Source organism: Pelodiscus sinensis, chromosome 9, assembly GCF_052426305.1.
Source record: "Pelodiscus sinensis isolate ZL-2025 chromosome 9, ASM5242630v1, whole genome shotgun sequence".
NCBI lineage: Eukaryota > Metazoa > Chordata > Testudines > Trionychidae > Pelodiscus > Pelodiscus sinensis.
This window is the reverse complement of record NC_143060.1, coordinates 1,479,540-1,503,524: the sequence shown is the minus strand read 5'-3', so window position 1 is coordinate 1,503,524 and position 23,985 is coordinate 1,479,540. Positions and strand designations below refer to the sequence as shown.

The 23,985-nt window shown below is 71.0% G+C and overlaps 1 protein-coding gene across 10 annotated transcripts in view; it reads right to left on the bottom strand.

Annotated features, from left to right (window-relative positions):
* Positions 1-23,985, bottom strand: part of PTPRF (protein tyrosine phosphatase receptor type F) — a 572,086-nt gene that overhangs the window by 69,033 nt on the left and 479,068 nt on the right. For 7 of the 10 annotated variants that reach the window (XM_089780368.1, XM_089780367.1, XM_089780372.1 and 4 more), the window contains 6 exons: positions 18,641-18,910; positions 16,804-17,385; positions 16,143-16,276; positions 12,767-12,911; positions 9,146-9,451; positions 3,770-3,963 (listed from right to left, as the gene is read on the bottom strand). In XM_089780368.1, coding sequence (XP_089636494.1) covers positions 3,770-3,963; positions 9,146-9,451; positions 12,767-12,911; positions 16,143-16,276; positions 16,804-17,385; positions 18,641-18,910 — 1,631 coding nt within the window. The remainder of the gene's footprint in view (positions 1-3,769; positions 3,964-9,145; positions 9,452-12,766; positions 12,912-16,142; positions 16,277-16,803; positions 17,386-18,640; positions 18,911-23,985) is intronic. The other 3 variants (XM_089780374.1, XM_089780375.1, XM_089780376.1) reach the window with 1 other exon arrangement.

Sequence of the window (23,985 nt, the reverse complement as noted above, 5' to 3'; positions counted from 1 at the left end):
CAGGGGAGGCGGGGCTCACACGCTGGCTGTGCCCGGTGTCCGTGTGTCTGTCCGGCAGGGGAGGGGGGGGCCCACACGCTGGCTCTGCCCGGTGTCCGTGTGTCTGTCCAGCAGGGGAGGGGGGGCCCACACGCTGGCTCTGCCCGGTGTCCGTGTGTCTGTCCGGCAGGGGAGGGGGGGGCCCACACGCTGGCTCTGCCCGGTGTCCGTGTGTCTGTCCAGCAGGGGAGGGGGGGCCCACACGCTGGCTCTGCCCGGTGTCCGTGTGTCTGTCCGGCAGAGGAGGGGGGGCCCACACGCTGGCTCTGCCCGGTGTCCGTGTGTCTGTCCAGCAGGGGAGGCGGGGCCCACACGCTGGCTCTGCCCGGTGTCCGTGTGTCTGTCCGGCAGAGGAGGGGGGGCCCACACGCTGGCTCTGCCCGGTGTCCGTGTGTCTGTCCGGCAGAGGAGGGGGGGCCCACACGCTGGCTCTGCCCGGTGTCCGTGTGTCTGTCCGGCAGAGGAGGGGGGGCCCACACGCTGGCTCTGCCCGGTGTCCGTGTGTCTGTCCGGCAGAGGAGGGGGGGCCCACACGCTGGCTCTGCCCGGTGTCCGTGTGTCTGTCCAGCAGGGGAGGCGGGGCCCACACGCTGGCTCTGCCCGGTGTCCGTGTGTCTGTCCAGCAGGGGAGGCGGGGCTCACACGCTGGCTGTGCCCGGTGTCCGTGTGTCTGTCCGGCAGGGGAGGGGGCCCACACGCTGGCTCTGCCCGGTGTCCGTGTGTCTGTCCAGCAGGGGAGGGGGGGCCCACACGCTGGCTCTGCCCGGTGTCCGTGTGTCTGTCCGGCAGGGGAGGCGGGGGCCCACACGCTGGCTCTGCCCGGTGTCCGTGTGTCTGTCCAGCAGGGGAGGGGGGGCCCAGGTGGGGCCCAGAGGAAGCGTGCTCCGAAATAGGAAGCCCTTGCTGGCCAGTCGCAGCCCAGCCCTGGCAGAGAAGAGGGCTCGGCTGCCACAGGCACAGCTCCAAGGCAGGGGCTGGCCCGGGAACCGGGCCCTCTCCGGCACCGGGCCTGCTGCCGGCTTCCCGCCCAACCCCTCGGTGCGGGGACCTGGCTCTCTGCGGTCCCCTACCGAACGCCTCCTCGCCACCTGCGGCTCGCTCTGCCGGTCCCCCCGCCGGCCTGGACGGGGCCCTGCTCACCAGCCGGGAAGGGTTCCTCCCCCGCCGTCTGATGCCCCGCAGCGAGCGCCGGGAGCGGAACAGCTTCCTCCACGGAGCCCGGCCTCCCTTGTGCCTTGGCCTGTGACAGGCTCTGCCCCGCCCCGCCTGCTCAGGGCCCTGCAGCCCTGCCCTGCCCACCCGGAAGAGCCCAAACGCCCCTCTCCGCGCTGGGAAAGGCCCCCCCTTGCCAGGCAACGCACTCATCCCAGCAGCACTCCTTGGGGCACTTCCCGGCCGGCTTAGCTTCCCTTCTCAGTCCTTTCCCTGGGACTGGGCGGGAGGGTCTGGCGCTTGGGGGAGACCCTGGGGAAACCCACCACTTGCAAGCATCTGCCCATGCAAGGTCCAAGACTGACAGGCGCTCCACAGGGCCAGGAGAGCCAAGCAGCCCGCTTGACGCCCACAACTTCTCGGTGCAAAAACAAACCAAGCTCTGGACAAGACAGCATCATCCCAGTGTGCCCAAGGCGCAGGGCGGGTCAGCTCCCAGCAGGCCACGGAGCAGCCGGTCGGCGAGGACTGCCTGCCGCCGGGCCACGGAGCAGCCGGTCGGCGAGGACTGCCTGCCGCCGGGCCACGGAGCAGCCGGTCGGCGAGGACTGCCTGCCGCCGGGCCACGGAGCAGCCGGTCGGCGAGGACTGCCTGCCGCCGGGCCATGGAGCAGCCGCTCGGCGAGGACTGCCTGCCGCCGGGCCACGGAGCAGCCGGTCGGCGAGGACTGTCTGCCGCCGGGCCACGGAGCAGCCGCTCGGCGAGGACTGCCTGCCGCCGGGCCACGGAGCAGCCGGTCGGCGAGGACTGCCTGCCGCCGGGCCACGGAGCAGCCGGTCGGCGAGGACTGCCTGCCGCCGGGCCATGGAGCAGCCGGTCGGCGAGGACTGCCTGCCGCCGGGCCACGGAGCAGCCGGTCGGCGAGGACTGCCTGCCGCCGGGCCACGGAGCAGCCGCTCGGCCAGGACTGCCTGCCGCCGGGCCACGGAGCAGCCGCTCGGCCAGGACTGCCTGCCGCCGGGCCACGGAGCAGCCGGTCGGCGAGGACTGCCTGCCGCCGGGCCACGGAGCAGCCGCTCGGCCAGGACTGCCTGCCGCCGGGCCACGGAGCAGCCAGTCGGCGAGGACTGCCTGCTGCCGGGCCACGGAGCAGCCGGTCGGCGAGGACTGCCTGCCGCCGGGCCACGGAGCAGCCGCTCGGCGAGGACTGCCTGCCGCCGGGCCACGGAGCAGCCGGTCGGCGAGGACTGCCTGCCGCCGGGCCACGGAGCAGCCGGTCGGCGAGGACTGCCTGCCGCCGGGCCACGGAGCAGCCGCTCGGCCAGGACTGCCTGCCGCCGGGCCACGGAGCAGCCAGTCGGCGAGGACTGCCTGCCGCCGGGCCACGGAGCAGCCGGTCGGCGAGGACTGCCTGCCGCCGGGCCACGGAGCAGCCGCTCGGCGAGGACTGCCTGCCGCCGGGCCACGGAGCAGCCGGTCGGCGAGGACTGCCTGCCGCCGGGCCACGGAGCAGCCGCTCGGCGAGGACTGCCTGCCGCCGGGCCACGGAGCAGCCGGTCGGCGAGGACTGCCTGCCGCCGGGCCACGGAGCAGCCGGTCGGCGAGGACTGCCTGCCGCCGGGCCACGGAGCAGCCGGTCGGCGAGGACTGCCTGCCGCCGGGCCACGGAGCAGCCGCTCGGCCTGTGACACGTGGACACGTTGCAGACACGGTCTCCCCCCTCCCACTGGAGACGTCCGGCCCCAGGGCCAGGGAGAGCTGGACAAGACGTCCGACAGCTCCCAGCCTGGGACCCTGCGCTCCCCACGGCGAGCTAGCCAGGGGCTCGAACCCAGAGCCGCTTGCTCGGACCACGCGGGCTGGCTGGAGAGGAAAGGGCGGGATGGCTCCCAGGAGCGTGGCAGGGCTGCTCTGACCACAGCGGGGTTCGCCCGCCCGCCCCAGGCTGCACAAGGGCGGGACTGTTCACGCACCGCACGGAGAGGACGCGCTCGTGGGAAAGGAAAAGGCCGTCGGGCAAGCAGGCCGTTTTCTCTCCCTCCCGCTGCCCTTGCACACGGCGGACTGGGCTGCACCCTTGGGCGTGGAAGCGGGAGCGCCGGGCGTGCCGGGCGGTGCCGCAGCGACTCCTCGCTCGCTCAGGAGAGGGCCAGCGCAGGGCGGCAGCTCGCCAGGGCTCACGCTGGGGCTGGTCCCCGCAGGCCTGGCAGCAGTGGCTCTTGCAGCTCAGCCGTGTGGCCAGGCCCGGGGCTCTCCTCCGGGGAAGCTGGTCCCAGCTGCAGGCGCTCGGCGCACTGCAGGCGCCGGAGCAGCTCCCGCCCCCCTCTAACAGGCGCCGGGAGCGCCCCTCGCCCCTGGACTCGGCAGGGAGGCAGACAGAGCGACGCGCACCTCCTTAGCCATGCCCCCAGCCCGCAAGCCCCTTCCCAGGGCAAGCCACACGTCTGCCCCGGCTCTAGCCCGTGACTCGGTGCCCTCTGGCTGCCCTTGCACATCCCGGTGTGCTGCCAAGGGGAGGCGCGTGGGCCTGGATCCGCCCTGTGACAGAGCAGTGACTGGCCCGGCCCCCGGCTGTACCTGGGCCTCCGCTAACATGACGTCCTTGATCACAGGCTGCCCCCGTGGCTCGCTGTTTTCCAGCTTCACGTAAGTGACCTGGTAGCCCCGGATCTGCCCGTGCTGCTTGGTGGAGAGCGGCAGCTTCCAGCTCACCCGGACGGCTGTCGAGTTCACAGACTCCACCTCCACCTTCCGCGGGGGCGCGCTGGGCACTGGAACACACATGGACAGACCATGTCACTGGCGCACCCTGCCACGCACTTCCCTTCCCCGCCTCCTCCCCACCCACCAGCCAGGCGCCTGCCTCATGTCCCGCCCCGCGGCTCTCGCTGGCCCCAGCGGGATGGTGCAGGCCGTGGGCAGCCTCCTGGCCACGTTCCCCAGGGACACGCCCGGCTCTGACACGGACACACGCTCCCGGCAGGTTTGGCTGCCCCGAAACGGATGCTCCTCCCCAGGTGCCCTGCCAGCCAAAGGAAGCACTGAGCCCTTGCCAGGGACCCGGAGCCAGGAGGCGCAGTCCAGCCCAGGCGTGCTGTGTGCTTCGGGCCAGTAACACGGAACGTGGCTGCCCAGAGCGTCTCCATTTCCTTGCACGGTGAGACCCCGTTTAAACGTGTCCTCCCACCCGGCCTGCCCTTTGGAAACGTGGTGTCCTTCTGCCTTCCTGCCTCTGCACTGAGCAACCGGAGCCGCTCCGGAAACACGGCCCCTTGCCCCGGAGAGCTCCCGGCTGAGCCGCCGGAGCCGAGTCACAAACCTTGCAGCGGGAACACTGCTCAGGCCCCTGTCCCACGCGTCCTGCCAGGGCCTGTAAAAGGCCCGTATGCCCGGCTCTCAGCGCTGGCGTGCGGGCAGAGCGAATGCTGCTGGCCCACCAAGCCAGACAGGAAGAAAGAGCCACCCAGAAGGAAAGCGCCCGGGGAGCCCCAGGGCAAGCCAGCCGCTCCCCGACGTCTCTCGACTGCAGAGAAGGCAGTAACGCGGAGCAGCTGGGCCGGCCAAGGTGTCAGAGCGGGGGGGCCTCAGTCCCGGGTTACCACAAGCCTGGCGCATCCAACCCGCTGGGTGAATCTCCCGGCTCCGGGCAGTGGAGCCCCCCCGGGTGAAAAGCAACATGCTCCTGAGCTGAGCTTCCTTGGGGAACAGCCCTGGCAGCAGGTGCTGGGCCAGGAGGTGCTGGTACCTGGAACCAGGCCCTCGAGGACCGGGAGCTATTCCCATTGGGGGGCTGCTGTGAGCGGGGGGAGGGGTCTAAGATTGAAGACGGGAAATTCCATTTGTTTTCTCTCCCTCCGAGTTCTGCATTTCACTCTCCTGCCCGGGGCGGGCGTCTGAGATCAGTTCTGACAGCGGAGCCGGGACGGCTAGCCGAGCCCGGAACCGGCTCCGAGGGCTGCCTGGGGCGTTTCTAGGCCAGCACTCCCAGCTGTGTGGCAAAGCCAGGGGGAGCCCCGCCCGAGCCCCCCGCCCGCACCAGGAGCAGAGGCAAAGCCAGGCAGAGCCCCGCCCGAGCCCCCCGCCCGCACCAGGAGCAGCGGCAAAGCCAGGCAGAGCCCCGCCCGAGCCCCCCGCCCGCACCAGGAGCAGAGGCAAAGCCAGGCAGAGCCCCGCCTGAGCCCCCCGCCCGCACCAGGAGCAGAGGCAAAGCCAGGCAGAGCCCCGCCCGAGCCCCCCGCCCGCACCAGGAGCAGAGGCAAAGCCAGGCAGAGCCCCGCCCGAGCCTCCCGCCCGCACCAGGAGCAGTGGCAAAGCCAGGCAGAGCCCCGCCCGAGCCCCCCGCCCGCACCAGGAGCAGCAGCAAAGCCAGGCAGAGCCACGCCCGAGCCTCCCGCCCGCACCAGGAGCAGCGGCAAAGCCAGGCAGAGCCCCGCCCGAGCCCCCCGCCCGCACCAGGAGCAGCGGCAAAGCCAGGCAGAGCCCCGCCCGAGCCCCCCGCCCGCACCAGGAGCAGAGGCAAAGCCAGGCAGAGCCCCGCCCGAGCCCCCCGCCCGCACCAGGAGCAGTGGCAAAGCCAGGCAGAGCCCCGCCTGAGCCCCCCGCCCGCACCAGGAGCAGCAGCAAAGCCAGGCAGAGCCACGCCAGAGCCTCCCGCCCGCACCAGGAGCAGTGGCAAAGCCAGGCAGAGCCCCGCCCGAGCCCCCCGCCCGCACCAGGAGCAGAGACAAAGCCAGGCAGAGAGCCCCGCCCGAGCCTCCCGCCCACACCAGGAGCAGAGGCAAAGCCAGGCAGAGCCCCGCCCGAGCCTCCCGCCCACACCAGGAGCAGCGGCAAAGCCAGGCAGAGCCCCGCCTGAGCCCCCTGCCCGCACCAGGAGCAGCGGCAAAGCCAGGCAGAGCCCCGCCTGAGCCCTCCGCCCGCACCAGGAGCAGCGGCAAAGCCAGGCAGAGCCCCGCCTGAGCCCTCCGCCCGCACCAGGAGCAGCGGCAAAGCCAGGCAGAGCCCCGCCTGAGCCTCCCGCCCACACCAGGAGCAGCGGCAAAGCCAGGCAGAGCCCCGCCTGAGCCCTCCGCCCGCACCAGGAGCAGCGGCAAAGCCAGGCACAGCCACACCCGAGCCCCCCGCCCGCACCAGGAGCAGAGGCAAAGCCAGGCAGAGCCCCGCCTGAGCCCCCCGCCCGCACCAGGAGCAGCGGCAAAGCCAGGCAGAGAGCCCCGCCCGAGCCCCCCGCCCGCACCAGGAGCAGCAGCAAAGCCAGGCAGAGCCACGCCCGAGCCTCCCGCCCGCACCAGGAGCAGCGGCAAAGCCAGGCAGAGCCCCGCCCCCCGCCCGAGCCCCCCGCCCGCACCAGGAGCAGCGGCAAAGCCAGGCAGAGCCCCGCCCGAGCCCCCCGCCCGCACCAGGAGCAGCAGCAAAGCCAGGCAGAGCCACGCCAGAGCCTCCCGCCCGCACCAGGAGCAGTGGCAAAGCCAGGCAGAGCCCCGCCCGAGCCCCCCGCCCGCACCAGGAGCAGAGGCAAAGCCAGGCAGAGAGCCCCGCCCGAGCCTCCCGCCCACACCAGGAGCAGAGGCAAAGCCAGGCAGAGCCCCGCCCGAGCCTCCCGCCCACACCAGGAGCAGCGGCAAAGCCAGGCAGAGCCCCGCCTGAGCCCCCTGCCCGCACCAGGAGCAGAGGCAAAGCCAGGCAGAGAGCCCCGCCCGAGCCCCCCGCCCGCACCAGGAGCAGTGGCAAAGCCAGGCAGAGCCCCGCCCGAGCCTCCCGCCCACACCAGGAGCAGCGGCAAAGCCAGGCAGAGCCCCGCCTGAGCCCCCTGCCCGCACCAGGAGCAGAGGCAAAGCCAGGCAGAGAGCCCCGCCCGAGCCCCCCGCCCGCACCAGGAGCAGCGGCAAAGCCAGGCAGAGCCCCGCCCGAGCCTCCCGCCCACACCAGGAGCAGCGGCAAAGCCAGGCAGAGCCCCGCCCGAGCCCCCCGCCCGCACCAGGAGCAGCGGCAAAGCCAGGCAGAGCCCCGCCTGAGCCCTCCGCCCGCACCAGGAGCAGCGGCAAAGCCAGGCAGAGCCCCGCCTGAGCCCTCCGCCCGCACCAGGAGCAGCGGCAAAGCCAGGCAGAGCCCCGCCTGAGCCCTCCGCCCGCACCAGGAGCAGCGGCAAAGCCAGGCAGAGCCCCGCCTGAGCCCTCCGCCCGCACCAGGAGCAGCGGCAAAGCCAGGCAGAGCCCCGCCCGAGCCTCCCGCCCACACCAGGAGCAGCGGCAAAGCCAGGCAGAGCCCCGCCTGAGCCCTCCGCCCGCACCAGGAGCAGCGGCAAAGCCAGGCACAGCCACACCCGAGCCCCCCGCCCGCACCAGGAGCAGTGGCAAAGCCAGGCAGAGCCCCGCCTGAGCCCCCCGCCCGCACCAGGAGCAGTGGCAAAGCCAGGCAGAGAGCCCCGCCCGAGCCTCCCGCCCACACCAGGAGCAGCGGCAAAGCCAGGCAGAGAGCCCCGCCTGAGCCCGGGGCTGCCCGGGGGGGGTGTTACCCTATGGCTGCTGGGCTGCCCGGGGGGGGGGTGTTACCCTATGGCTGCTGCCTGGAGGTCCCACCCTAGACCCGCTGCCTGGGCTGGTCCACCCACAGTGCTCCCGTGCCGGGGGACATGGCCGGAGCAGGTGAGCTGCGCTCCAGGGCCAGGCAAGCAGTCGCTCCCCGAGGGAGGAAATGCAACGGCCCAGCTGCACCACTGGGGCCCGGGGCCTAGGGCCCTGCCTGCCCAGCTACGCGGTGTCGGCGCAGAGCCCCCTGAAGGCCTGTCAGAGCCAAGGCAGCAGCGGGAGGGCCCAGGTGTGGGGCTGGGGCCGCCTGGGAGACGAGAAACTTGCTCCTGAGGGAGGGCAGGCACTGGGCCCTGCTCTGGTTGGCTGGGGACAGCGCAGGGGGCAGGGCCAAGCACCTCAGCACGGGGCCAGGGCCAGTGCACCCAGCGCAGGGGGCGGGGCCAGTGCACCCAGCGCAGGGGGCGGGGCCAGGCACCTCAGCACGGGGCCAGGGCCAGTGCACCCAGCGCAGGGGGCGGGGCCAGTGCACCCAGCACAGGGGGCGGGGCCAGGCACCTCAGCACGGGGCCAGGGCCAGCGCACCCAGCGCAGGGGGCGGGGCCAGTGCACCCAGCGCAGGGGGCGGGGCCAGGCACCTCAGCACGGGGCCAGGGCCAGTGCACCCAGCGCAGGGGGCGGGGCCAGTGCACCCAGCACAGGGGGCGGGGCCAGGCACCCCAGCACGGGGCCAGGGCACCCAGCGCAGGGGGCGGGGCCAAGCACCTCAGCACGGGGCCAGCGCACCCAGCCCAGGGGGCGGGGCCAAGCACCTCAGCACGGGGCCAGCGCACCCAGCGCAGGGGGCGGGGCCAGGCACCCCAGCACGGGGCCAGGGCACCCAGCGCAGGGGGCGGGGCCAGGCACCCCAGCACGGGGCGGGGCCAGGCACCCCAGCACGGGGCCAGGGCACCCAGCCCAGGGGGCGGGGCCAAGCACCTCAGCACGGGGCCAGGCACCCAGCGCAGGGGGCGGGGCCAGGCACCCCAGCACGGGGCGGGGCCAGGCACCCCAGCACGGGGCCAGGGCACCCAGCGCAGGGGGCGGGGCCAGGCACCCCAGCACGGGGCCAGTGCACCCAGCGCAGGGGGCGGGGCCAGGCACCTCAGCACGGGGCAGGGCCAGTGCACCCAGCACAGGGGGCGGGGCCAGGCACCCCAGCACGGGGCCAGGGCACCCAGCGCAGGGGGCGGGGCCAGGCACCCAGCGCAGGGGGCGGGGCCAGGCACCCAGCGCAGGGGGCGGGGCCAGGCACCCAGCGCAGGGGGCGGGGCCAGTGCACCCAGCGCAGGGGGCGGGGCCAGGCACCCAGCGCAGGGGGCGGGGCCAGGCACCCCAGCATGGCCAGGGCTGGGCACTGGGAGAGGAGCAGCGCGGCGACACCTACCGTCCTCATCCGTGCGCACGTGCACCGGGGAGCTCTCGGGGCCCGGCCCCACGTCCGTGTGGGCCCGGACCCACACCTTGTACTCTGTCCATTTCTCCAGGCCCGTGATCTCCCAGCTGGAGTGCTCCCGTCCAATTCCGTCCACCACGTGCTTGGCGCTGTCCTCGCCGCCCACCGCCTGGTACGCGATGGAGTACCGCGTGATCAGCCCATTGCGGCTCGGGGCCGGCGGCGGCCCCCAACTTACCCGCACGGCCGTGGAGCCGGCGCTCACACACTCGACCTCCTGGGGTGGGGCGGAAGGGGCTAGGACAGGGAGATGAAGGGCAATGAGCGGAAGGAACAAACACAATGACGCGGGACTCTGACCCAGCCAACCGTCGCTGCTGCCTTCGGAGACGCCTGCGCTTGGCGGAGCAGCCCCGCGCACCCAGGGGAGACCCGAGCGAGGAAGCAGAGGGCGCCGATGCCCGAAGGCTGGTGCAGCAGAGGCGGGGGGGACAGAGGGGAAGGCCGGAGGGCTCGGGGCGAGCTGGGACAGGCCCGGCAGAGGGCAGGCCCGTGGGCCAGAGGCAGGGAGGCAGAGGGGAAGGCCGGAGGGCTCAGGGCGAGCTGGGACAGGCCCGGCAGGGGGCAGGCCCGTGGGCCAGAGGCAGGGAGGCGGAGGGGAAGGCCGGAGGGCTCGGGGCGAGCTGGGACAGGCCCGGCAGAGGGCAGGCCCGTGGGCCAGAGGCAGGGAGGCGGAGGGGAAGGCCGGAGGGCTCAGGGCGGGCTGGGACAGGCCCGGCAGAGGGCAGGCCCGTGGGCCAGAGGCAGGGAGGCAGAGGGGAAGGCCGGAGGGCTCAGGGCGAGCTGGGACAGGCCCGGCAGAGGGCAGGCCCGTGGGCCAGAGGCAGGGAGGCAGAGGGGAAGGCCGGAGGGCTCAGGGCGAGCTGGGACAGGCCCGGCAGGGGGCAGGCCCGTGGGCCAGAGGCAGGGAGGCGGAGGGCAAGGCCAGAGGGCTCGGGGCGAGCTGGGACAGGCCCGGCAGGGGGCAGGCCCGTGGGCCAGAGGCAGGGAGGCGGAGGGCAAGGCCGGAGGGCTCGGGGCGAGCTGGGACAGGCCCGGCAGAGGCACAGCTGGCACTTGGAAGAGTGGGGAGGCCAAACGTGGCCAGGGGCTGCACTGGGATCCTGCCCTCGGCCAGGGGCGCAGGACATGCAGGGATGGGTCGCACTGGCGGGTGAGAAGGGAGGCTGGAAACTGGCCCAGCTTCGTCCGTCCTTGTCAGCGGGTTTCAGGCCCCTCCCTGGCGATGCAGGAGGGAGGGGCGGGGGCAGACAAGTCTCCTGGCAGCAAAGGGGGGGGGGGCTGCGCTGGGCATGAGGAGCGCAGGGGCAGAGGGCCAGGGCTGGGGCGGGCAGAGATACAGCCCGGGCAGAGAAGGCAGAAGGGCAGAGCGGGGCTCGGGGACACCTCCCAGGTGGCGCCTGTGAAGTGAGGAGTCATGAGGCTCCGGGCCCACCCCCAGAGGCCAGGCAGGCCGGCCGGCGTTAGCTGCGTTTGCTCTGCCGGCATCGCCGGCGCCGGCTGGCTGGGCGAGAGTCAGGCACGGAAAGCACACGACAGGGGCTGCAAACACAAGGAGCCAAAATAAAACGCAGCAACAAGCAGGGCCAGCGAAAACCACCCGGCCTGCAAATGTCCCCTGCCCAGGCAGGCAGCACACGCCTGCCCCTCGCCCGCCCCTCTCCCGCCCCCCGCCAGGCCCTCGCCCGCCCCTCGCCAGGCCCTCGCCCGCCCCTCTCCTGCCCCCCGTCAGGCCCTCGCCCGCCCCTCTCCTGCCCCCCGCCAGGCCCTCGCCCGCCCCTCGCCAGGCCCTCGCCAGGCCCTCGCCCGCCCCTCACCAGGCCCTCGCCCGCCCCTCGCCAGGCCCTCGCCTGCCCCTCGCCAGGCCCTTGCCCGCCCCTCACCAGGCCCTCGCCCGCCCCTCGCCTGCCCCCTGCCAGACCTTCGGCCACCCCTCGCCTGCTGCTCTTCAATCGCCTGCCTCTTGCCTGCCCCTAACCTGCCCATCACCAGCCCCTCGCCCAGCCACACTCCCCTCACCAGCCCCGTGAGGGGAGCGCGGATTGTGAGGGGCGCAGCCGGGTCACTGCTGCACCTGTGGGGGGTGTTTGCCCCAAAAGTGGCACAAAGGGGCCATGTGAGGGGTCAAACAAAAGCTACTTTCTTCTGACTCTGTGTCTGCTCTTCATAGATCTGTACAATGTCTGTGTGCGGAGTCAGGGGCCTGGACGTGGTGTGGAGACTGGTCTGTATGTGCTTGAGTAATGGGCCAGGATTGTTTGCCCATGGACGTGCTAATGAGCGAAGCTCCAGGGAGCAATGGGCCTCCGAAGGCCAAAGACACCCCTGGCCACTGGCCACGTGACTCCCTCCAGCTTGGAAGAAACCTGGAAGGAGGGATAAATATGCCAGGTGGCCGACTCCATGTTGGACTCAGATCTGCTCCTGACCCCAGAAGTGGCCTCGCAGGGAATCACGAGCCGGGAAGAACTGTGAACCCGTCCTGGCATAGGATGTGCACCAAGGACTTTTAAACCAGCAGCTGTAACATCTCTGCTAGAGCCTGCAGCGAGAACTGGGAGATTCAGTGCATGTAACATATGATACTTTAACAACCTCACTCTCAGGCTTTTCTTTCTCGTGGTAATAAACCTTTAATTGTTAGATTCTAAAGGATTAGCTCAGCGTGATTTGTGGTAAGGTCCAGAGGGTAAATTGACCAGGGATCTGTGGCTGGCTTCTTGGAACCGGACAGAACTTGTTCGGGGTAGGTGGGATTGGGTGCTAGGACCCCCCACCTGTGTATGAGGCCCGGGGCCATCTGGGGCACGGATATTGCTGGGGTGCCAGAGGGGTTTTGCTTGGGAGGCTTCAGGCAGGCAGCTGAAGCGCTCTGTGGGACTGGTGTGTGGCCTGTTTGGAGAGGTCTCCAGTCTGGGGGCTGTAAGGAGCCCCGGATTTGAGCAATTCTCCCTGAGCGGACGCCCTCAGCTGTGCCCAGACCCAGCCCGGCCCGTCACAGCCTCCCGCCCAACAGGCTGGAGGGACCCGTCTGCCTGCAGGCTGGGGAGCAGCAGCCCCTCCCCCATGGGTCCATGTTCTCCAACCTCCCCGGCCCACTGCTCCTTCCCCCAGCTACCCTCGTCCCCCCACCCCCATCACCTGCAGGCCGGGGAGCAGCAGCCCCTCGCCCCCCGGCTCCAGCGGGGCAGGTGGCTGGGAAGGAAAGGGTGGGGATGGTGCGGCACATGCCTGGGAGACAGGCTCATGCGTGGAGCCCATCCGCCGGCGGGATGGCATGACGGCGTGTGAGGAAACTCCCAGAGACACAGGACCCCGCCCCGCCCGTCTCCCTCCTCCGCCGCGTCTCTGGGAGTCTCCTCGGGAAGGAGGGGATGGCGGAAGGACACAGACAGCACTTACCGCACAGCCTTCTGCCGCCACCAGAGCGCGGCCCGGCTGCCTGCCGCCACCGGCCACCATGGCTCCGCGGCTGCTCTGAGAACACCAGCAGGGCAGGAGCTCGCGGGCTGCCTCTGCTCTGCCCTCACCACGCACCCGGGGGCCACTTACTGGATTGGGCGGTTCTGGCTTCTATGACGGGGGTGTACACCCCCAGGCCCAGCTCCGAGCGGGCGCCCAGCCGGAACTGGTACAGTGTGTCCGGCTTGAGACCTTCCACCGCGTACGACGAGCTCGGGTCCAACTCCACTTTGCGCTGGAGGGCGGAGGAGACGCCTGTTACTAGCGCAGGGGGAGCCAGCAGCCGTCCCCCAGAACTGCACAGCCCCAGACACCCTCTGGACCCCGACTGCCACCCCACAGGAGACAGGCAACCCCCGCTACCGACAGCTCCAAGTGACCCAGGACGGCCGGCCGGTTGCACGGCGCTCCTGCCCTGGCCAGGTTCTGGGAGCACACGCGGCCTCGTCATTAACCGCAGGACAGCGGCTTCAACGGCCTTGTCCCACCACGAGGCAGTCCCCTGTGATGGGCAGGCGGGCTGGGAGCGTCCCTGACGGGCAGGCCGGTGTCTGCCGCAAGCGGGCCGGGAGCGTCCCTGACGGGCGGGCCGGTGTCTCCCGCAGGCGGGCCAGGAGTGCCCCTGACGGGCAGGCCGGTGTCTCCCGCAGGCGGGCCAGGAGCATCCCTGACGGGCGGGCCGGTGTCTCCCGCAGGTGGGCCGGGAGTGCCCCTGACGGGCAGGCCGGTGTCTCCCGCAGGCGGGCCAGGAGCGTCCCTGACGGGCGGGCCGGTGTCTCCCGCAGGCGGGCCGGGAGTGCCCCTGACGGGCGGGCCGGTGTCTCCCGCAGGCGGGCCAGGAGCGTCCCTGACGGGCAGGCCGGTGTCTCCCGCAGGCGGGCCAGGAGCGTCCCTGACGGGCGGGCCGGTGTCTCCCGCAGGCGGGCCGGGAGTGCCCCTGACGGGCAGGCCGGTGTCTCCCGCAGGCGGGCCAGGAGCGTCCCTGACGGGCGGGCCGGTGTCTCCCGCAGGCGGGCCGGGAGTGCCCCTGATGGGCAGGCCGGTGTCTCCCGCAGGCGGGCCAGGAGCATCCCTGACGGGCGGGCCGGTGTCTCCCGCAGGCGGGCCAGGAGCATCCCTGACGGGCAGGCCGGTGTCTCCCGCAGGCGGGCCAGGAGCGTCCTTGACGGGCGGGCCTGTTGTCTGTCGCAGGCGGGCCAGGACCGTCCCTGACGGGCGGGCCGGTGTCTCCCGCAGGCGGGCCGGGAGCATCCCTGACGGGCAGGCCGGTGTCTCCCGCAGGCGGGCCGGGAGCATCCCTAACGGGCAGGCCGGTGTCTCCCGCAGGTGGGCCAGGAGCATCCCTGACGGGCGGGCCGGTGTCTCCCGCAGGCGGGCCGGGAGCATCCCTGACGGGCGGGCCGGTGTCTCCCGCAGGCGGGCCGGGAGCATCCCTGACGGGCGGGCCGGTGTCTCCCGCAGGCGGGCCGGGAGCATCCCTGACGGGCAGGCCGGTGTCTCCCGCAGGCGGGCCGGGAGCATCCCTGACGGGCGGGCCGGTGTCTCCCGCAGGCGGGCCGGGAGCATCCCTGACGGGCGGGCCGGTGTCTCCCGCAGGTGGGCCGGGAGCATCCCTGACGGGCGGGCCGGTGTCTCCCGCAGGCGGGCCGGGAGCATCCCTGACGGGTGGGCCGGTGTCTCCCGCAGGCGGGCCGGGAGCATCCCTGACGGGTGGGCCGGTGTCTCCCGCAGGCGGGCCGGGAGCATCCCTGACGGGCAGGCCGGTGTCTCCCGCAGGCGGGCCGGGAGCGTCCCTGACGGGCGGGCCGGTGTCTCCCGCAGGCGGGCCGGGAGCATCCCTGACGGGCGGGCCGGTGTCTCCCGCAGGCGGGCCGGGAGCATCCCTGACGGGTGGGCCGGTGTCTCCCGCAGGCGGGCCGGGAGTGCTCCCCACACCTGTGCCGCAGGCAGGGCGAGGACACACTGCTGTCGGGGTAGTTCTGTTGGCGCTGCCGGGGATCGGCCCACATCCAGGCCCAGCACTGGGTCCCGGGGTGTATTACCACCACTCAGCTGGCTGCTGGGGGTTGGCCCCATTGCTCCAGGGACCCGACCTGGATGCTGGAGGGACCTTGCCAGGGCATCTCCACAGCCATCTGGCTGCAGGGCCGTCCCAGCCTCCGCCTGTCCGGCCTCGGAGCCACGCAGACGCGTCCACCTAGGCAGCTCAGCCAAGAGCTTTCCTCCCGTGGCCCTGCTGTGTGTCTGCAATGCCAGCCCCCGACTGCCCCGACGGGAATGGTGGGGAAGGAAGAACACGAGACAGGCTGAGATCAGGGTTCGCTCCTGTCACGTTACTGGACTTTAAGGGGAGCAGCCAGATCACGGCTGCGCCCGGGGGGTGTTTGCCCCAAGTCCGTACAAAGGGGCCACGGGAGGTGTCACGTGACAGCTCGTGTCCTACTGACCCTACGTCTGCTACTCGTGTGCTTGTGCCACGTCTGCGTGTGGGGTTGAGCGTGGGCTCTGGCTGGTGCTGAGTGTCCCTGGGCTGCCTGCTGTAAAGGACTGGTCAGTGGAGGACTCTGCTCGCTAGCAGGGCTCTCAGTGGCCCGACACACCTGAGGGAGGCGTCCGGGCACCTGCAGACCAGCCAGGGCAGAACGGCTGCCGGCATGTGGAACACAGACAGGTCACCGGGCCACGTGACCCGCTCTGGCTTGGGAGAGCCCAGGGATGGACGTAGAGCACCAGGAGGCCGACTCCACCCTGTCTTCAATCTCGCCGCTGATCCCAGACGCAGCCTGGCGGGGGCAGCGCGCGGGAGGGCTGCCGACCCGCCCTGACGTAGGATGCGCGCCAGAGACTTCGGAGCCGGCAGCTTGGAACAGCTCTGCTGAGAGCCTGCGTCCGGACCTGGGCGACTGGCGCATGTAACGTGTTCTCCTGAGCAGCCTCACGCGCCACCTTTCCTGTCTTTTGTTAATAAACCTTTAGGCTGTGTCTACATTGGCCCCTTTTCCGGAAAAGGGATGCTAATGAGACACTTCGGAATTGCAAATGCCGCGGGGGATTTAAATATCCCCCGCGGCATTTGCATGAACATGGCTGCGGCTTTTTCCGGCTCGGGGTTTTGCCGGAGAAAAGCGCCAGTCTAGACGGGATCTTGCGGAAAATAAGCCCTTTTCCGGAAAGGGTGCCAATGTAGACCCAGCCTTAGAGTTTAGATGCTAAAGGATCAGCGTGGCTGGTGTGTGGCCTGTTGGGAAGGTCTCCAGTCTGGGGCTGTACGGAGCCCTGGTTTTGAGCAATTCACCCTGAGCGGATGCCCTCAGCGGTGCCCAGACACAGCCCGGTCCACCAGCCCCAACGTGCTACCGATCCCAGGGCCCACTGCGCCGTGGGGCCTGCTACCGCCCCGCCAGCCTTCTGGCTCAGCCTGCTCTGACCCGTGGCTCATGGGCTGCGGCAAAGGCAGACGCCTCACCTGGCTCCCAGCCTCGCCTTCCCAGTAGAGCAGCTCGTATTTGGTGATGCGTTCCTGCGAGGCCGGGAGCCACGTCAGCAGGATCCGGGTGTCCGACTCCGCCTCTGCCTGGAAATCAGCTGGCTGGGCTGGCACTGGGACGGACACAACAGTCAGTGCTGGCTGGGGCTGGTGCAAGGGCAAAGCAGCCTCTGCTCCCAGCGCCTGGCAGGGGGCTTGTGAATTTCACCTGGGCCCTCCCCCTCCTCAGCTCCAGGCAGGGCGAGCACATCCAGTGGGGCCCTCAACGTTGCTATTGGTCGGGGTGGGCCAGACCCGGCCTGCCAAGCCTTTGAGTCCACCCCACGGCCCACCCCGCCGGACCCAGAGGCAGGGAGCAGCCCAGGGCTCAGAGCAGCTGGCTGCTCCATCTGCTCCTCTGCGCGGGGTAGGAGGAAGCTCTGTGCACTGCGAACCCCCTTCCCCCACCTCCCTCTGCGACCCCACGCCCTGTCCTGCACCCCAGTTGCCTGCCCCGAGCTTCCTTCCGCCCCAGCCTCCGTCCCAGACCCGCCCCCCCAAAAGTGGGGCCCCTACCACCTGCCAAAGTGCCCCCCCATCAAAACCCACGGCCCAGCCCGGCTCCTGGGGCACCGCTCCCCCGACGTGCGCTGCTACGTACCCCCCTGCTGCGTTTTGACCTGCAGGATGTCCGAGGGGGGCCCGTCTCCCACGGAGGTGAAGGCCAGGACCCGGATGCTGTAGGTGGTGCCTGTGATCAGGCTGCCCACGGTGGTGAGGTGGCTGTCGTCAGTGTTGTGCTTCTGCCACATGCTCAGGGGCAGGTGGGGGTCCGTGGTGTAGTACACCCGGAAGCCTCGGATCTGGCCGTTGGGCTCCTCTGGCTGCTCCCACTGCACGAGCATGGTGCTGGCACTCAGCATCCGGGCCTGCACCTTCAGGGGCGGGCTGGAGGGGGCCTGCTCCCCCGTGCGGGCTTCCACCAGCTCGCTGGGGGGCCCCCGGCCGATGGTGTTGACGGCGAGGACGCGGAAGGCGTACTCCGAGAACGGGCTGAGGCCCCCGATGCTGTAGCGGGTGGTGGCCACTCCGTCCACCTCCTGGAAGTGGCCCTCCCAGGCCTTGGGCTTGTACTGGATGACGTAGTACGAGATGGGCTCTGAGTTGCCAGAGTCCCAGGTGAGGGTCACGCTGGTGGCCGTCGTCTCCGTCACCTGCGGCTCCGGCGGGGGCTTGGGCAGCGCTGGGGTTGGAGGAGAGAGAAGCGGTCGAGATGAGCCATGGATGGCTCCCCTGCTCCCGCATTCCCCTTTCAGGGGCAGACGCGGCGCCGGCTTCGGGAACCTGCGTGGCTCCAGGGGCTCCCCGGACGCGCCGGCCGGCTGCAGGCTAAGTGCAGGGGGTCAGAGCGGGGGGCTCCCCGGACGCGCCGGCCGGCTGCGGGCTAAGTGCAGGGGGTCAGAGCGGGGGGCTCCCCGGACGCGCCGGCCGGCTGCAGGCTAAGTGCAGGGGGTCAGAGCGGGGGGCTCCCCGGACGCGCCGGCCGGCTGCGGGCTAAGTGCAGGGGATCAGAGCGGGGGGCTCCCCAGACGCGCCGGCCGGCTGCGGGCTAAGTGCAGGGGGCCAGAGCGGGGGGCTCCCCGGACGCGCCGGCCGGCTGCAGGCTAAGTGCAGGGGGTCAGAGCGGGGGGCTCCCCGGACGCGCCGGCCGGCTGCAGGCTAAGTGCAGGGGGTCAGAGCGGGGGGCTCCCCGGACGCGCCGGCCGGCTGCAGGCTAAGTGCAGGGGGTCAGAGCGGGGGGCTCCCCGGACGCGCCGGCCGGCTGCAGGCTAAGTGCAGGGGGTCAGAGCGGGGGGCTCCCCGGACGCGCCGGCCGGCTGCAGGCTAAGTGCAGGGGGTCAGAGCGGGGGGCTCCCCGGACGCGCCGGCCGGCTGCAGGCTAAGTGCAGGGGGTCAGAGCGGGGGGCTCCCCGGACGCGCCGGCCGGCTGCAGGCTAAGTGCAGGGGGTCAGAGCGGGGGGCTCCCCGGACGCGCCGGCCGGCTGCAGGCTAAGTGCAGGGGGTCAGAGCGGGGGGCTCCCCGGACGCGCCGGCCGGCTGCAGGCTAAGTCCCAACCTGTGAGTCGCCAGTGAGTCCCAACCTGCTTGTCCCAGGTTTATCCTGCTTGTAGCCTGTTTACAACGGGCCTGAGGGCTCAGGTGCCCTTGCTAATCTGGGGCCGAGCCAGGCCCCAGACTCCCTGAGGAAAGACAGGCCCTGGAGTCCCAGGGATGCCTCGTGGCACAGCAGGGCCTGTCCAAGGCAGCCGGCCCCCCCGCCAAGTGAGGCCTGGCCCAGGCGCGGGGGGGAGACAGGCCACTGGCGCCAGTAGGGAAAACGCAGTGGTGGGCTGGGAACGTCCTTTGCGGACTGCAGGGCCGCGAGGCTGCAGTGCCCCCGCCAGGCCCCCGTGCTCCTGTGTGCGCTCCCAGCGGCCGTGGGGCCGGGCAGGGCTCACCTTTGACGGTGATCTGGGCCGTGGCTTCGATCATGCCGAGAGAGGAGATGGCCACGCAGGTGTAGTTAGTGGACTGCATGATGCTGTTCAACTCCAGGACGTTCCTGCCCACTGGCATCTCGTCTTCTTTGGTCAGTTCCTCCGCGCCCGCCATCCACTTCACGTAGGGCATCGGCGCGCCCACGGCCACGCAGGTGAGGTTCACGCTGCCCCCGGGCATCACCTCGTGGTTGCTGGGAGGGATGGAGAAGCGAGGGGCCACACGCCGCACTGCAACAAGGAGCAAAGCATTAGGAGGGTTCCTGGACCAGCTGGCGGAGCTCGGCTGCATGGAGCAGGCGCGGCGTTACCCCTGGCAGGGCGCAGCCAGCCGCAGAGAGGCCCCAATGCTGTTCGCCGCTCGTCAGACCGCACACGCCGCTTCCGTCCTGCTGGACCCGCTCCTTGCAGGCCAGCCCAGCCGCGCCCTAGCGCCAGGCCTTTCTGGCGTGCCCCGGCCCCGTCGCAACAGCTCCCGAGCCAGAAAGCAGGCCCAATGCAGCTCTGGCCCAGGGATTACCTGCTCGCCCGCCCCCCACACCTGGCGGGGGTGCCGGAGGCGAGTGAGCCCTGGCGCTACTGCTGGAGCAGTGGGACGCAGGCTCAGCAGGGGAGCGCCAGGCCACGCGGGGCTGGGCAGGAGACGCTAGTCCCGACGGGTGGGAGATTGCACCCCTGGGACGGGGGAAGGCTCGGCCCAGCTCTGTGGAGCCCGTTGGAGCCTGGTTCTCCTCATTGCCTCCCACAGCGTCTCCCCCACCACTCGCCCGCTGGGCGCTTCATTCGACTCCGGCGCAAGCAGCTCCCAGCTGCAGTCGCGCTCGAAACTGCCAACTGAAGGCACCGAGTCAGAGGAAGGGCCCCTCCCCAGGGCTCGCGTCGGGGCCGTTTGGTCTGGAGCTGCCTGGCGGGGCCTGGCCCGGCGCCCCAGGGAAAGGAAATGGCGCAGTCTGGGGAAGGTTGCCGTCTGGCTCCCGTTCCCATTGCCCAGCACCTCCGCAGAGCAGGCCCAGGGCGGAATCGCAGCACCAGTGCCCACGCAGAGCAGTGGCTCCAGCCTCTCCCCCGCCGCCCTGGCAGGGTCGACGCCTGAGGAAACTGGCTGCAGCCGATAGGCGGAGCAGCGCCGGCTCAGTCTGACAGGCCGGTGCTGCCGACGCGCTGGCACCGGGGCCGCTCCTGGAGGTGCCGAGCGAGCACAGAGCCCGCGCCGGCTGGGGAGATGAGGCGGTGCCGGCGGCAGGGTGCGTACTCCACAGCGCCGTGGCGGCAAGCCAGGGCTTACGGTGCCGTCCCCGCCGGGGGCCGGGGCTCTCCACGACGCCTAACTCCAAAGTCCGCTGCCTGTGCCGTGCCAGCAATCGACTGCCAAGGCCCGAGCCCCTCCCCAGCGCTACCGGCATGAGCGCGCCGCCGATGGACATGGCGATGGCTCTCACAGGATGGGGTGTTTGCCGCCCAAGCAGGCTCCCTTCGCCAGCGAGCACAGCCCGCCAGGGACCGCCCCCGCGGGGACCGAGGGCTGCACAGGCGCTGGCCCCTTGGCCCGTCGCGCCAGGCAGGGAGAGGGTCGCAGGGCATACGGAGCGAGCTGGGCAGGGCCGGGCAGGGGCATGCAGCCACGGGACAATGGGAAAGAGGGGCCATGCAGCCGGCATGCGGAAGCAGCCCTCCTCGCCCAGTCCTGCTGCCCCGCAGACAGGGCCCCTGCTGCAGACACAGCTGCTCCCCGGCCCACTGGCCTCTGGTCGGCACAGCCGTGGGCTCCACGCCACGCAGGCCTCAGCCCCGGGGCCCCTCCAGAGCAGCTACTGCACCTTTTCAGCCAGCGCCCATGGACCCAGGGCCGGGGGAGGCTCAGAGACGCCCGGCCATGCGCTGAACTAAGCCAAGCGAGCCCAGCTCTTGGGGCGCTGGCTGGTCCGGTGGCTGGCAGTCAGTCTGGGAGCGGGCCCAGCGCCCATGGGCCCAGGGCCGGGGGAGGCTCAGAGACGCCCAGCCATGCGCTGAACTAAGCCAAGCGAGCCCGGCTCTTGGGGCGCTGGCTGGTCCGGTGGCTGGCAGTCAGTCTGGGAGCGGGCCCAGCGCCCATGGGCCCAGGGCCGGGGGAGGCTCAGAGACGCCCGGCCATGCGCTGAACTAAGCCAAGCGAGCCCGGCTCTTGGGGCGCTGGCTGGTCCGGTGGCTGGCAGTCAGTCTGGGAGCGGGCCCAGCGCCCATGGACTCAGGGCCGGGGGAGGCTCAGAGACGCCCGGCCTTGCGCTGAACTAAGGCAAGCGAGCCCGGCTCTTGGGGCCCTGGCTGGTCCGGTGGCTGGCAGTCAGTCTGGGAGCGGGCCCAGCGCCCATGGGCCCAGGGCCGGGGGAGGCTCAGAGACGCCCGGCCATGCGCTGAACTAAGCCAAGCGAGCCCGGCTCTTGGGGCGCTGGCTGGTCTGGTGGCTGGCAGTCAGTCTGGGAGCGGGCCCAGCGCCCATGGGCCCAGGGCCGGGGGAGGCTCAGAGACGCCCGGCCATGCGCTGAACTAAGCCAAGCGAGCCCGGCTCTTGGGGCGCTGGCTGGTCCGGTGGCTGGCAGTCAGTATGGGAGCGGGCCCAGCGCCCATGGGCCCAGGGCCGGGGGAGGCTCAGAGACGCCCGGCCATGCGCTGAACTAAGCCAAGCGAGCCCGGCTCTTGGGGCGCTGGCTGGTCCGGTGGCTGGCAGTCAGTCTGGGAGCGGGCCCAGCGCCCATGGGCCCAGGGCCGGGGGAGGCTCAGAGACGCCCGGCCATGCGCTGAACTAAGCCAAGCGAGCCCGGCTCTTGGGGCGCTGGCTGGTCCGGTGGCTGGCAGTCAGTCTGGGAGCGGGCCCAGCGCCCATGGGCCCAGGGCCGGGGGAGGCTCAGAGACGCCCGGCCATGCGCTGAACTAAGCCAAGCGAGCCCGGCTCTTGGGGCGCCGGCTGGTCCGGTGGCTGGCAGTCAGTATGGGAGCGGGCCCAGCGCCCATGGGCCCAGGGCCGGGGGAGGCTCAGAGACGCCCGGCCATGCGCTGAACTAAGCCAAGCGAGCCCGGCTCTTGGGGCGCTGGCTGGTCCGGTGGCTGGCAGTCAGTCTGGGAGCGGGCCCAGCGCCCATGGGCCCAGGGCCGGGGGAGGCTCAGAGACGCCCGGCCATGCGCTGAACTAAGCCAAGCGAGCCCGGCTCTTGGGGCGCTGGCTGGTCCGGTGGCTGGCAGTCAGTATGGGAGCAGGCCCAGCGCCCATGGGCCCAGGGCCGGGGGAGGCTCAGAGACGCCCGGCCATGCGCTGAACTAAGCCAAGCGAGCCCGGCTCGTGGGGCGCTGGCTGGTCCGGTGGCTGGCAGTCAGTATGGGAGCGGGCCCAGCGCCCATGGGCCCAGGGCCGGGGGAGGTTCAGAGACGCCCGGCCATGCGCTGAACTAAGCCAAGCGAGCCCGGCTCTTGGGGCGCTGGCTGGTCCGGTGGCTGGCAGTCAGTATGGGAGCGGGCCCAGCGCCCATGGGCACGCGCTAGCACCCACATCTGCTGCTCGGCTCACGCCGGGTCTGAGGCTCCTGCCTCCCCCAGCAAGACCTGAACAAAGAGCAGCTCTCCAGAGCCTCCGTCCCGGCCAAGGCAACCGGCGCCAGCCGCAGCCCGTGTCACAAGCACCTGGGGGCGCCTGCTCCTCTCCGTCCCCCCCCGAACCGGCCCTTCCTACAACACGTTTCTGGGCAAGCATGTGCAATCTGAAAGCCTTCCCTGTGGCGCAGCCCCAGGCGCCTCGGCCTCGCGAGCAGCCGGCCCGGGCGCCGTGACTAGTCAGGTCGTTTCCGTGGACACGGTATCGCTCCGAGGTCCACGTCAGCACGGTCGGAAATGAGATTCCTCGCCACTCGGCCCAGGCCCCCGGGAGCGCCCTGCCTGGGAGGGAACGCGGACCCCTGGGCCATTGCTCCGTCTCTCAGGAGAGGGCGGAAGGTGCAGCCGCAATCCTGGGGGGGGCCGGCAACACCCCCGTGCAGACGAAGAGACTGAGCCGTTAATAATTGAACATGCATTAGCGTGCACATGCCCCGTGGCTGGCGCACAGGGGCCGATCGATCGTCCTAACGTCTCCGATTCCAACCGCACCCGGCTGCCCTGCTCTTGGCCCTCGGTCCAGCCCCGGAGCTGCCAGAGCCCTCGCGCCGCCTGGCTCCAGGGGAAACGCTTCAGCAAAACGCTTCTTTTCCCTCTAGCTACCTTGGCCACAGCGGCCGACTAACAATCCCCCTCAAACAAATACGGACTCCCCCTCCCCGGCTCCCGCTGCCCCCAGACGCCAGGCGCCCTGCTCTCCTTCGGCCCCAAATCGCTTTCCTCTTGCTCGGCCTGGCCCCAATGCGCAGAGGGAGGTGAGGGACGGGCATGCAGACCCCCTGCTGCTGCCCTGTCTGGGATCCCAAAGCCCCTGCTCTTCCCTGCCCCCAGCGAAATGGGCAGCCGCTCCGCAGCCCTGCCCCACCCAAGAGGGGCAGAGCCAGGGTGCTTCGCTCTGCTGCCCTGTCCGGGGCATGGGGAGGAGCTGGGAGGGGAAGAGGTGTGCAGACACCTCAGAGCCACAGCCTCCCCTCTGTCCCCGCGGCCTGGAGAGTAGCCACGCCCCAGGGAGCCCCTCTCCAGCTGCCAGCCACGTGCTGGAGGCGGGGAAGGGGCCCACGCCAGCGGGCCCCTGCTGGGAACAGGCCCCCCGGCTGCATGGCGCCTGCAGGAGCCGCCTTTCCTCGCTCTCCAACGGGCGAGGCGGTTACCGGAGCTCCCAAGCTAGTGTCAGAAGCAAGAGCAGGAGAGCAGAGAAATGCATTTACAGTCCCCTCCGGTGCTCAAACAATGCTGCACTATTTATGTTCCCAATGCATCCTTGAGTGCTGACACTTTATAGACAATTTCCAAAACAGGGCCTTGCCGTTTCTGGATTAGATTTCAGCTATAACTTTTAGGTCTAATTATTTGCGCTGACAACCACATATAAAAGAGGATCTATCATTGCGGTGCAGCGGCTCGGGAGACATCAGCATTCAGCACAGTGACATGCTAATAGCAAAGCGCGGCAGAGAGGGCTGTGCAGCGCTGCAATTTGCATTCATGCTCGGAAATTTCGCTGATGAAAATAACACAACACTGAGGAGGGGAGGCGAGAAAGGACCCACTGTGCCGCGAGAAAGCGACTCTCTAATAAAGAAGCGTGTGGCAGCCGCAGAGCAGTAATTAAATGCCTGGGTGAGCAGCGCGCAGTTGTAAGTAAAGCTGAGGATGGAAGCTGGAGCTCTCCGTGCCTAATGCGC